The 14,750-nt window shown below is 34.3% G+C and overlaps 1 protein-coding gene across 4 annotated transcripts in view; it reads right to left on the reverse strand.

The window, feature by feature from the left end:
• The window catches only part of Efr3a (EFR3 homolog A), a 91,885-nt gene that overhangs the window by 40,666 nt on the left and 36,469 nt on the right, over positions 1-14,750 (reverse strand). For all 4 annotated transcript variants that reach the window (XM_047556023.1, XM_047556042.1, XM_047556013.1 and 1 more), the window contains 5 exons: positions 12,540-12,661; positions 7,812-7,961; positions 6,315-6,452; positions 3,326-3,404; positions 944-1,079 (listed from right to left, as the gene is read on the reverse strand). In XM_047556023.1, coding sequence (XP_047411979.1) covers positions 944-1,079; positions 3,326-3,404; positions 6,315-6,452; positions 7,812-7,961; positions 12,540-12,661 — 625 coding nt within the window. The remainder of the gene's footprint in view (positions 1-943; positions 1,080-3,325; positions 3,405-6,314; positions 6,453-7,811; positions 7,962-12,539; positions 12,662-14,750) is intronic.

Genomic DNA, 14,750 nt, shown 5'->3' on the forward strand with positions numbered 1-14,750 from the left:
CAACATGTATCCCATTTGTTTACAATAAAAATAAATTAAAAAAAAAAAACTTGTACTAGGACTGGGGAGATAGCTCAGTTGGTAAAGTACTTGCCTTGCAAAGCACAAGGTCCTGGGTTCGATCCCCAGTACCGCAAAAAAAAAGGAAAAAAAAAAAAAAAAGTGCTAAATACTGTTACTTCCTCTCATATTTCATTGACTGAAGTAAGTCACATGCTTATACCCAGTTTCAGAGGTGGCAAGGAAATGTAACCTCACCAAATGCCTAGAAGAACTGAAATATTAGTGCATAGCCCCAACACAAGCCTTTTGAAGAATATACACATTATTCATAGTTAATTAGTACATTCACTTTTAAACATATGCTAAGTTGCTCTGAAGTAATACTACTTTGACTGAATCATGGGTTTTGATACTAAAGGTAAACTAGGTAACTAGTAGTTATTTATTTAACTGGAGGAGTCACCTGATTTATTGGGCCTACTTTTCCTTGTCTTGTTAATTACATTTCCATAAGGATATTAAAGAAGATTTGATTTTGTGTTTGCTTATAACATAAATCTATTAGTAAAGAAAGATTCAAAATCATCCTCTATTTTTATGCAAAACATTTTGAATAGTGGTGCCAGTGTAAGGTCTAAAAAATCACAAGGGGTGGAAATTGGTAGGACATATGATAACAATAAGTATCACCATATTTTGTGTTATATAGACATGCACTAGAAGTTTTTAAAAAGTGTATAATTTTGGAAAATTTGCTACATGAGGCAGTACAAATGAATAATTATATTGAAGTTCAACAGCTTCAATAAAAAAATAAAAAATAAATAAAAATGTATAGAGATATTCTTAAAGAGCATTACAAATACTGCTATGCCTACTGAAAGAACATTTTGGAATAGATGAATAAATGTTTTCATTTTATTCTTTTACTAGCACTCACCTATGGAACCTTTAGCAGCAATGGCGACAGCCTCCAACAGAACCTGAATAATACCTGCTCGAACACGTGGAGAATCTTTCTTACGAGCATCAAGGTGTCCTAAAATTTCCTGGATCACATGGTGAGAATACTGAGCCTAAAAGGAAACCACAGAGTACAAAGAAATAAACAGGCACATACATCCCAGTGGGGTTTGTAAGATTGAAAATCTATGTGCATTTAAATGGCCAGTTTGAGGGAATTGGTGCATTAAGAAATAATATGGAGCCATTAAAAACCATTCCTTTCAAGAATAAATAGGGATACTGGATCTTGAGTGAAAAAGCAATATACACAATACATATTCCTAATCCCATCTGCTTTTTTTGGCAGTGCCAGGGATCAAACCCAGGGCCTTCATATGCCAGCCAAGTGCTCTATCACTGAACCATGCCTCCAAACTTTCAATAAGTATTACACATCATTACTACTCTTCAATTGATGTCACTTGAGTTAAAAATAATACCATAACATTAAGCATAGCAATGATGATGACAAATGGCATTTCATTCTGAAGTAACCAGATTCTGGGTACTCTTCTAAGCACTTTCATATGTTTTCTATGCACAAATAGCAGGAGCAGGTAGGTTCAACTGTTATTCTGTAACAATTTACATTACAAATGAGGCAGATTGTAGTAACTTGCTGAAAGTCATGCACAAACTTGAAGGAAGGGTTCGACAATACATTCTAGTCTGATCTCAGAGCCCTGCTCTTAATCACCTTACTATCTTCAGCTAATCAATTTAGCATAAAAGTGTTAAACAAAATATTTTCCCTTTATCACATATGCCCTTCATATGTATTTGAAATTATGCCTATGAAATCCTTTTAGAATAAATCCTGCTTTAGGCTGAATACTGTTTTGAAAGAGGCTAAAATATTATCTAATAATAACAAATACCTACCATTGTTTGGTGATACAGGAAATTGGCATCTATATGTAAAGGACAATATAAACAATCTCTCAGAATAATGATACCAGGATAATGCTATTAAATGGAAATTCCTCTTTTGGTGTATACTACCATGCAATTCTTGATTAATGGACTTCATATATGTTGTAATTAAAGTTATCTCTAAAGCAATGCTAAGGACCAGAATTTGTTTTCTGAACATTTAGTCAACAAATAATTATTGATTTTCAGTTTTTTAAACTTTGTAATTGAGTTTATTAATTTACCTTACTTCTTTTAAGAAGAATTGCATTTAGCAACTAAATCTGAACAAAGGAAGGTAAATGAATGAGAAACATAAGGCTGGAAAAAACCAGGAGAACAGTCTTAGATTACATCCACTGATTTTAAGATCTGCTTCTCATCTATTAAATTAAAATTAAATTTTAAAAGAGTACTATCCATCCCTATCCAAACTACCTTTGTAATAACTATCATTTAATAAAAATCTGTTTTATGCTAAAGATATGATATCAATTTCAGCAGTTAATTTAGACCACAAGTTCTGAAATAAAGTGATCAGAATTTGAAATTTGACTTCAATTTTTATGTGTCCCTCAATGAGTTATTTGACTTCTCTAAAGGTCAATTTCCTGACCTGTAAAATGGTGTTGATAATATTCGAAGGATACGAAGGATTAAATGAGATAAAGCATATAAGGTAATTAGCACAGACAGCACTAGATAAATGGTAGCTTCTATTAGAATTTATAAATAAACCATTTACGGTACTCATTAAAATTTTTTCAGAGATGAAAAAATGGAGCTCAAAGAAGTTAAATTAATTTCCCAAGTCCACACAGCTAGTCCATCCAGGACGCAAATTCTATTATGACCTATGTTAAAATCTGTGCTGCTTCTAATGACTTTATCTGCTTTAAAGAAATGACTTTTTAGGACATTAAAAATGTAAATAGTAGGCTGGGTGTGGTGGCACACATATATGGATTATAATCCCAGTGGCTCAAGAGGATCACAAGTTCCAAGCCAGTCTCAGCAATTTAGCAAGACTATAAGCAACTTAGTGGGCCTGTCTCAAGATAAAAAATATAAAAGGCCAGTGATGTGGCTCAGGGTTGCCCCTGGGTTCAATCCTGTTATCAGAGAGAGAGAAAAAAAAAAAAAAAAAGAAAGAGAGAAATAAAGAGTAAATAGTGTTAAAAACATAAATGCACAATGAAGAGCACCACCATAAAATCATACAGTTCTTTTTATTAGATGTTTTTTCATCACAGCAAGTAGGAAATTAAGTGGTAATTGAAAATAGATGAAATACTAAATGAAGAATATTTTCTATCCTACCATTTTTCTACTTCTGTTTGATCATGTATTTACCTATACAGAACCAAAATTACTTATAAAAAATATAATAGTTAACCAAGCTTACCTGAATAGAATACATTATAATTTTAAAGCAGTGAACTGCAAATTCATTAGGATCCCACAGTTTGTGATGATCTAAATGCCTGTGAATAACAATTAAAAATTACTTTAAGAATTCCCTATTTTTATTATACTTCCTTCCTTTAGAACATTCAACAATATGAAAAGCTTAATAGAAAGTTATCTAAAAGAAAATTAAGGTTTTCACTTCCAGAAATATGATACATATTTTCCTCAACTGCCAACCCTTCTTACAAAACAAAAACAAAAAACCTGGCTGAGTATAAGACTATAAATACCTAGATGGGATAAGAAAGAAAAGTCCCTCAGTCCACATGCCACAAGAGGCAAACACCTGGACAGATGAATGTACACAGACTCCAGCAGGGTCCTGAGCATACCTTCTGAACTCCACTGCCCAGAACTGGCAGTTGCAAAGATTCTGGACACAGAAGTCTAGAAACAAAGCTCAGGATCCACCCAAGAAAGGCATGCTCCCAGATCAGAGATCCCTACAGCAATTCAGGACCCTAAGAGACACCACCCTCAAAGAACTGGGGGAAACCTCTGGTAGTAGGAGCCTTTTGGGAAGCTTGACTGAGGCCTTGGCTCTGAGGGGACCATGAAAAACAAAAGCCCTTCCCCGGTTTCAGCCTCACACATACGCCCTCAAGCCAGAAGAAACGTGGGAGTCTAGGAGTCAGGCAATTAACTATACACTATTTTTCTAGACATTTAGTAAGAAGGAAGTACAAGGAAAGGGAGAGGAAAAGAATTTCCAAATAAATTTGTTTCTCTAAATAAAAGAGTAATCTCCTTAGGCCAGTGATTCTCAAATCATGTTCCTCAGTGTGTTTCAAAATCACCTTAGGATTGGGTTGAAACCAACAAAGCAAAAAACAACAGATTTCCAGGCTATTGCAGTTCAGTCACCAAGATCCACGGGTTTGAGGGCCTAAATCTTATGTAATAAGCATTTCAGGGATTCACAAGCACACTACATTCTGAGAACCACTGACCTGGATTCATATGAAAAATCTATTATTTATGAAATCTTTCTGAACTAGATAGAGAGTTCACTGATAGACAGGACACTCATAAGGCAGAGCTACAGCCAAACCAAGCTGACTGAGAGGTGTGAGAATAAAAATGAAACAAAACAAAACAAACAAAAACTTCAACTTAAGCAATTCTAAAATGAGAACTGACCACACAAAAAAATTTTAATTTCTATGCTGTTGCTTCAGTCCTTGAGTCTTCTTGTTAAGAATTTTATTATGGTAACCTACTAACACACCCTGGTTCAAACTCATCCTACATAGCTCTATCTGATTAATACTTTCAGAGGGCAATTCTGGTCAATTCACAACTTTGAGCCAAGATCTCCACTTATTACCTAGAGACTTAAATACACATGTCAAGACCACCTTCTTCTCTTTATCCTACGCTAACCCCTGAAAAGTGTACTCAAAACTCCAGCCAATGGTACCAGTATCTTGTGCTTACTGTTGCTTGAAAATGTGATATTCAGAATTTCTGTAAAATCATTTATTTTCTTCACTAGATCAAGTAACAACTGAAATAAAACCAACTACAATGTTAAAATAAAGAATTCTTTATTCCAGATCAGTTTTGATATCTATTTCCACTACCTAAACAGTCACCACCTCTAAATTTTCAAATAGACATTAATTCTTTGAACTGCCAGATCATTTCTTGGCCTTTTTTTATAATCTATACTATATTATAATTATTGTGTATGTCAATCATCCATCAAGTTTGTAATTCATTATATATTCCCCAAATACCTGGTACCTTATTTGCAGGGTACATCTAGTATTTAAATAGCTAAAATGTAATTATATTAATATTTAATTTAAAACAAAACACATGATCAGGATTTAAGTTGAAATTCCTCATAGACTATAAACTACTACAAGTTACTCAATTCAAGTATAGTTAATTTGGTAGCCTTTTTTCTAGGCTAGCTCCCTAAGACCTCAAAAATTATCTCTCAATTAGTAAGAATACTAAGATAAAAATGGAATTCTGATATTAAGTCAGATATTGAACATTAAAAAGTAAACCTGACTTTAGTATATTTATCACAATTCTGATTATTTTTTAGTAAAGTCTACAAAGTCTTTAAAGAGTACCTCTCAATACTGAATGAGCAGGCAGGATAGGGGGAAGGATCACAGAACCCTTTGAAAATCTAATACCTCTCTGATTTCTAAATATAATTTTGTGGTTTACAAATTCTTGTAACTAAAGTTTAACTTTGAACTCAAGGATAGAAACATCTCCCCTAAATAAAGAATTCAGGATATTATATTCAGAATACTTGATATATGCTAAATTATTACAGTCAGAAGGGGGGAAAGATAAGGTGAATTTTAACAAATTAGAGCGGCAAAAAATGTCCAGAAATCAAACTAAATAATACAGAGCAGATCTACCATCTGATAATTAAGTGAGAAACACAAGTATTGACAAGGCTTGAGAGATAATGTTTATGCAGAGAAATTTAAAGCTCATAATTGTATTCTGTATGGAAGAGAGCATATGAGTATAAAGAACGTTACTCAAAGAAATGACAATGATGATGGTAAACACAAAAGCCAAGAAACAGAAACCAGGAAATAGGAGGAACTGACCACGTTAAGTTAATAAAACAAGATATATAACACTTGGACACTCCTTTAATAATTCACTATACATATGCACCTCAAGGTATGTAAGTAAATATTCAGTTAACTGATGCATATGATATTAAACACATTATTGTACTTTATATTTAATGGGAAAAAAAACGAGTTAAGTGACTGAACCAGCATGGCAAATGCACGAGATGTGACTGGATCCTATGCGACTCCACAATGCTACACTGTTCCAAAAGTAACTCGCGCATACCAAAAAGTCTGTCCTCTGTAAGAAAATTATAGAGAATTAACATGGCAGAGTCATGAACAACCAGAAAAACAACTACTTACGCAAAAACTGGTCTAACAGCATTATTCATATTCCCAAAAGTGGCTCGACCCAACAGCTCTCTGAAACAGTTCTCAGCCAGCACAGCAGGATTCTCCTCTTTATCAGTTGCAGAAGGAGAAGAAGGAGGGCCTATGCGACTGAAAAAAGAAGGAAATAAAGAAAAATTAATATATAAGAACTCTAATATTAGTTCTTATGCTTAGTTCTCAGAAATGTTAATATGGCATTTTCTTTTTTATCCCCAAATAACTTTAAAGCTTAATTCTAATGTTATGAATCTAATACCAAAAAACTAATTATATAACGTTTCAAATAAGGAGAACTAAACTTAGCTGGGAACCTGTTTCCAACACACTGTCCTTTACCTAATGTAAAGCACTGAGCAGTTGACTACTTGTTCATGTTCATACACCTTCACGTTCACGTGAAATCTCAATAAGAACACAGTGTCCAGGGGCACCATCAGGTATCCTCAGATTAACTCCAAGTGAGCAGAAATACAATGCACTAGAAAACCATGATCAACCTTTGATTAGAAAAAGTTAAAAAAGCTAATTGGAACAATTACATATGTAGAAGTCTTGGTGGACAGAATTTGGTTCACATCTTGAAACATTATTAGGCTAATTATATGCACCAATAATAAAACAAAACGTATCTATGGCACTGTAATTACAACAGGGGAAAATACAATTTCTTAAGATTTAGCAAATAGTGGTCTCTGCTTCCTACGTGTTACTTATGTTAGCACTGAACAATAAGAGCCATAATTATGGGAAATAGATTTCCAACTAGTTCACAACTTTTTAAATTATGAATATTTTGACAGAAAAATTTTGGCCTCAGTTATAGTGCCAAGAATAGGAAAAAATGTCAAAGGAGTTAAAGCACAGCAAGTTTCCCACATTAGAAAAGGATTCCAAACGTGGAGATAGACACACCTGAAAAATTAAGAATAAATTCTTTCAGTAATTAGCATAAATGTAAGTAAGCACAGAAGTGTTATCACCGGTATCAATTTCTAGGTCATTTTGAAAATTACCAATAAAAATTTCAGGACTACAGAATTAAATCTCTTTTAAATTTGTTTCAGTTTTTCCTCTTCAAACTATAAGAAGCAAGCAGGTCAGGATAATAAGACAAATTGGAGAACTGTGCTGTTGAAGCTTAGTCATACACCACAAAAATGTGAGGGTGATTAAAATGCCTGAGTTGGCATTTGAAAAAGTGGAATGAAGTATACCATTCATGCAACTGAATGTTTGTGGGGGGTGGGGGGACGTGGACAGAAAATCAACATATATCCAAAAATAAGCATAATGTGATCACTAGAATAATTATTTTCCCAGAAAGGTATGGTATTTCTAAACTCACTTAACCTCATGAGACTAATACTTAGTAATACTAAAGAAAGCATTCTTATCCCAGGGAGCACGCACACACATGCACATACACAAAAGCAACACAGCCTCAACCCCAACACATTTACTCCATACCTGTCAACTTCTTCTATCTTCTGCATGTTAAAAAGAAGGGATGGTACAATCTTATCCATGTGCTGAGGTTCCCAAATTGTAGCACGAAGTTCATCATTAACTGTTTTGCGAACCACACCCTGAATACCTCTTATTCCAGCAATTCGAATTCTATAAAGAAGAAAAAAATAAACCATGAAAAAAAGGTATTTAAAGCAACTCTTTTTGCCTAGCCAAAAGAATGGATGTCAAGTAAATATGGCTACCTTCACAATAAAATACCTTAAAATAACACACAGTAAGTCTAAGTGGTTAAAATCTTCAAAAATCTAAGCTAGGAAAAGAGGCTTATATTGAATATCATCTTTTTAAAATTAGTATTTAAAGTTTAAAAGGATTTTAAAATATTGAAATATCTACTCCATGTATTATTTTTTTACTTAAAAAAAAAAAAGCAAAGGTACAAATTTTCCTAAGATGATAATTGTGATAGTTGTAACTCAAACTAATATGAAGTAGATTCTTTTTTTTTGGCCTAGAAGTCTCAAAGTTAAGTAGAAAAAGGATTTCACAGTTCATGAACACCTGCCCTGCCTCTTCAGATGCCTCTCATTGTTCCTAAGAGCCCCTCACCTCTTCACAGGCACTCACACACGTCTACAGACATATATGTATTATCAAATACGTATGTTATTTAAAAGTTATCAATATAGTGAAAGAATGTTCCCCTACCCTGCCATCCCAATCCATAGTCCCTAATTTTCTCAAGCTCTTCCTTGCTGTTCTTGGGGGGGAAAAAAGAAAAATCTTTTAAGTTCAAGAATGAGAAAAGTAACTAAAAAATAGCTTACAAAAGCTTCAGAGGAATAGTCTCAAGCCAGATACCTGGTAACCGTCTGTCTTAAATACATATTCCTTCTAGCCAAATGCTTCCTTTTTTTGAATTGTAATTATTTACTTCCTTTTTTCCTACTACCTGTAATACTTACCAACTAGAGGTTTATTCAGTTTACCTAACACTGTCTTTCAGAAACGGTAAATCAGTTTAAAGAATAGAAGATAGGAAGGGGCATGATACTGCTGTACAAACCCATGGAAAAAGACTTCAGGCAAAGAGCAGCAAAAGGGAAAGGGAGATGGCAATGATATACCACTGAACAGGTGAGGAAAGTGAATTAGGAGACATATTCAAAAGTGAACTGGTGACCTAGATGCCCTTCAATTGACAAATGGATAAAGAAACTGTGGTATATAGACACAATAGAATATTACTTGGCCATAAAGAAGAATAAAATTATGGCATTTGCTGGTAAATGGATGAGGTTTGGAAATATCATGCTAAATGAAATAGGCCAAGTCCAAAAAACCAAAGGCCAAATGTTTTCTTGGATAAGTGGATGATGATATATAACGAGGTGGGGTGGTGGGGGGAAGAAATAATGAAGGAAGGAACTTTGGATGGTGTAGAGGAAAACGGGGTGGGAGGGGGTGGGGGATGGAAAGATAATAGAATGAAACAGACAGTATTACCCTATGCATATGTATGATTACATAAATGGCATGAATCTACATTATATACAATCATAGAAATGAAAAGTTGTACCCCATTTGTGTATAACGAATCAAAATGTAGTCTGTAAAAATAAAAAATATTTTAAAAAATAATTTTAAAAAAGTGAACTGGGAGACAAGACGAATTCTGCCTATTTCAAAACGTGCCTACATATGCTGTTTTCTAAAGTATGAAGAAGTCTTAAGAGACTCTTAGACACCTATCGTGAGCAAGCCTACCATTACTATTAAAAGTGTTTGTTTACATACCTGCTGCTGCTCCTTTGGTGACAATAAGGTCAAGCCCAAAGTGGAACAGAACATATGAACAGACAAGATGCCACCTGTCATGCCTTGTGGAACAGTACCTTAAATGGGTCAGCAGCAGATTGTGGTCCCCTTACTGGGGGTTAAGAACATGTGTGACAGTGGTGACTACCAATAGCTAATATGGTGCCACAGCTAGCATTCAGTCCAGATCTAAGAGCCGGCCTAACTAGCATTTACTAGTCATGAGCTTCAAAGGCATTTAACAATTTCATCAATACAACGGAATATTTGTTGTGCTACAGCATAGGACCACTGTAAAGACTTAAATGAGTTAATTAACATGAAGTGCTTAAACAGCAATTGATCCTCAGTAGCAATCAACAAGTGTTAGTTGCTCCTGCTATTGTTATTCACCATGAAGAAGATGAAGATGATGATGACGACTTCTGCTACAGCTGAAGTGCTTTAGGGAATCAGCTGGAGCTGTGATGCATGAGTTCACAAATGAGCATCATTTCTACATGGCAAATATTTTAAGAAAATATTAATAATTAACAGCCCACCTCCTACTGTCTATGTCTCTCTGGGTCCTATATGGTAGGATTTTGCTAAAAATAAAGGGATAGGAGCTAAAGAGTACAGTTTAGTGGTAGGGTGCTTGCATAGCACATGCAAGGCCCTTGGTTCCACCCCTAGTATAGGAAAGAAAAAGAAAAAGCATTGATAAAAAGTGTCTAAGTTAGCCCAGTGCAGTGGCACACTCCTGTAATCCCAGCAGCTCAGGAGGCGGAGGCAGGAGGATCAAGAGTTCAAAGCCCATCTCAGTTGAGTTGAGGCCCTACGCAACTCAGTGAGAACCTGTCTAAAACTAAAATATAAAAAGGGCTGGGGATGTGGTTCAGTGGTTAAGTGTCCCTGGGTTCAGTCCCTGGTACCAGAAAAAAAAAAAAAGTTATATCCTGAAATGGAACATGGAAATAAACCTAAGTGAGAACTAAACAGGTTTTATTTAAGATGAAGAAAAACTTCAATTCCCCTAGATATCTTAAACCATTTTATTTTACTTATTTGTTTTACATGATTCAAATGAAATACTGGTATTTGGGAACTTCAAATTATTACATAATTCTTAGAATTCGCAAAAAGTACTCTAAGTCTTTGATATGTGTACAGAAATTTTCAAGCTTTCTTTTGTTGGAACTAGGGGTATAGTCCAGTGGTGGAGCACTTGGGTAGCATGTGAAAAGTCCTAGGTTAAACCCCAGTACCACCAAAAAAAGAAAAGAAAATGTTCCCAGCTTTCAAGTTTGTTTGTTTGTTTTTGGTAAACACAGATGAAAAACATTACATGAAAAATTTTTTAAAAGACAAGACATTTCACTAGGGGGCGATAAATACCTAAAAGTAAGGAATCTGCCTTGCTACAATTTTTTTAAATTTCTTTAACTGCATCCTTTCAGATCATAGGTATCAGAAAGAATTTTGCCTGCTCTCATTGTGTAATTTTTTTAAAAAATATTTTTATATGTCCTTTAATAGAAAAAAGATATTAACTGGGATAAACAGAAAATTAATTATTATAAGGCAATTACAGTATTTGTACCTCCAAAGTTTCACACTTCATAATAAAGCATTAAAAACAGGACTCTTCCTGACCCACACCATACTGAGGAAACAGTATACTAACAGACTAATAAATCACATCTGAAAAGTGACTATTAAATTACCTCTCACCTTTTTTCTCCAAGTTAAAATAACTTTCACATTTATTTTCGTTCATGGAAACCAATATTGTAGCTTGCAGACTCCAACTAAAAGCTATAGTGCTACAAGTTCCCTTAGTTATTGTAAAATAACTAAAAAATTATAAAACATGCTATATCTTGATTACTGACTGCTTATAATAACTACCAGAGTTCAGGCCAATTACATTTAATTAGGTATATTACAGGGATGAATTAGCTCAAACTGCTTTTTATATTTACCAAGGTCATTTTGACTTTAATTCTTAACTTTAAAATACCTCATTTTTGTGTAGATATCAACTGGTCTAGGGATGTAGCTCAGTGGTACAGTGTTTAGCACGTAATTAAAACCTGGATTCAATCCCTACTGCCAGCAAAAAAAAAAAAAAAAATTGCACTTGATATAGATATTAACGTATAGACTGGGTTTGTTATTAAGTGTTCAATTCCAGATTTTTACTAGGTACCTCTAGAAATGCTAAAAGTGTTTAAATACCCATGTCAGTAGTCGTGACGATCTCAGACTGACAATGATGCAATATAATACAATCACTTCATTCAATATATCTCTTTATTGATTCAAAAGGATTTATTTAGAGCCTACCACGTGATACAACAGTCCTCAAAAACAAAGGCCTTGTGCTCCTGAAATTTGTATTCCACAGAGGCACAAGAAACAGACAAGAAGACATATTAAGAAGAAAAAGGAATAACTGGGGTGGGGTGGGAGGGCTTAATAAAAGGTGGCCAGGAGGGAACTGTTGGGATAAGGTGGTATCAGAGAGAAAATCTGCACAAATAGAGATTACAAGTCACATGGGTAATTAGTTGTGGCAAAAAAACCAATGTGTCCAGAGGTCCTGAGGAGAAGTATGCCTAAAGTATTCAAGAGATATCAAGTGGGTTCATTTGAGAGATGAAAGCAGGAGGGAATGACAGAATGACAGGATCAGAGATGGGCAGGGAGAGCATGAAGGAACATTCTGGCTACAGTAAAAACTGAATTTTAGTGACTGAATTAGGAAACCACTCTGGTTTTGCAATTTCAGTCAGTTTTATCTTCTACCAGCAATGAAAAGCTGTTTCACATTCTTATTTTCTTTAATAATCATCATGTAATATATAAACATAATATTTCTCTATAAATTACTTACTATAAGTCATAAAATAAAGTAATACATACTCTGTTCGTATTTCTGGATCACTATGACAGGAATGACACATGGCACTGAATCGAGACACAAAAAAGTCATAACGTCTGTGATAAGATGGTGTATCTTCTTCAATATTTGCAAATTTGACAAACTAAAAAACAAAAACAACAATACTTACAATATACTTCACCTTTTTGAATGTGTGGAACAAATCCATTTACTTTCAGTATCTGTTATATTAACAAGCAATATCCAAATAAGAAGCAAATGAAATGTAAGAGTTATAAATACTGCATACACACAAAAGGAATTTTTTAATAATGAACTTTCAGAAAACCAAGGATACAGCATTCTAGACATTAAATGTCACCTTGTAATATCCAGCTACCTTTGAGTGACTGAGCCCACTCTCTGGAAGGAGCAATCTTGCTCTAACTCCTCTCTATATTTCCTCCACTCTGATGATGTTTCTTTCAGTGAAGAGCTTAATAAGGCCACAATCTCTAGAGAACAGTATTGCTTAATTGTGGGTAGAAAATCTTCCTTAATACGAAGACACATGAGTGAACAAACTTCACACAAAAATGGGACAAGAAAAGGAAAAATAACTGAAGGAAACTTGACAGACTCAGTAGAAAAGAAAAATATGGAGATGGTAAAATTTATTCTACTTCCTTTCTGTGTGTATGTATCTCCCCAGATGTTTAGGAAACTCGGAATATCCCACATGTGTCACAGACCCAACTCCTACAATTCCTTAATATGCACTTTTTTTCTTAGTTTTCTCATTCATTTATTACTTCTGTATACCAGACAGCCTATACACAATAAACTGTTAGCTTATTTACATATTTAAATATATATAAATAAATACCTGCCAGGATATAGACTGATGACTTCAAAAGACAAAAAAGTATTATTCAACCAAAGTATCACAATCATCGAATTACTAATCTCTGTTGTAAACAAAACATTTAAATGAAATAAATTTGAATAAATGATATTAAAAAGGTTTTAAAATAGTTTGGCTTGAGCCTTGATTTACCATTCTTGAAAAGGGCCACAAATACTATACCTGGTTCAGATTAAACTCATAAGCACCAACTATTCTGCAGCACATCAATGCATGCTAAGTGTTTTCTCATGAGTCTTTGTTTTTTGGGGGGTGGGGTACTGGGGATTGAACTCAGGGGCACTCAACCACTGAGTCACATCCTCAGCCCTATTTTATTTAGACAGAGTCTCCTTGAGTTGCTTAGCTCCTTGCTTTTGTTGAGGCTGGCTTTGAATTCTCGATCCTCCTGCCTCAGCCTTCCCAGCTGCTGAGATTACAGGTGTGCATTACCACACCCAGCATGAGTTCTTACTCAGTCATTCCAAGAACCCTGAAAGGGTGCCATTATCCCCACTTTACAGAAAGAATACTGATGACGAGAGATTAAGACATTTGTCCAAAGTGACACAATTACTGAATGTTGAAACTGCCATTTTAGCCCAGGGATTTAGTTACAATTCTCAATATTCCTATTTTACATATTACCATATGAAAAGTTTTGGAAAATATTGTACCAAATATTTATATTCTTTATTAAAATAAACCATGAGTAACATGGGAAAATGCTCAAAAAATTAAACAGAAAAACAAAAAGGTTTATGCTTCCCATTTTCTAATCTATTAAAAGAAATTAAAGTATTAAGGGACAACTTCTGAATTTTGGAATTACAGGTGACTATGACTTCAATTTACTCATATTTTTCAGCATTTTCCAAATTTAATGCAATAAACACATTGTTTTTAAAATCAGAAAAATAAATACAACAAAAATCTCCATTAAAATGTTCAATATGCTGGGGAATTCTTAGGAGAAAAAAACTCATTCTGTTTTCATTTACTGAAAGTCACAAATAAAAGTATAAGCTGAGAGATCATTTACAGAAGCAGCCCCAATTGCCCTTAAGTAAAAAAGAGCAGGATAAAAGGGCGGCTTGCCCTCCAGGAGAATTGCACAAAGTGGAGAAGGTCAACTAATTCCCCTAATTCTGGAAACTCTAGCAGATTTTAAACTTGTCAGGTTTCAGAATAAACCTTATGGGTTTAAAAAAATATATTGTCATTACAGACTTATTACATGCAAGAATGGAGAAAATGAGGCGTAGCACCATGCAGAGATTATGAACCGGCTCTGTTAGATGGATCTGGATTCAGGCACCATGTTTACTAACTACATGTGTGACTTGTG

Source organism: Sciurus carolinensis, chromosome 1 (assembly GCF_902686445.1).
Source record: "Sciurus carolinensis chromosome 1, mSciCar1.2, whole genome shotgun sequence".
Lineage (NCBI taxonomy): Eukaryota > Metazoa > Chordata > Mammalia > Rodentia > Sciuridae > Sciurus > Sciurus carolinensis.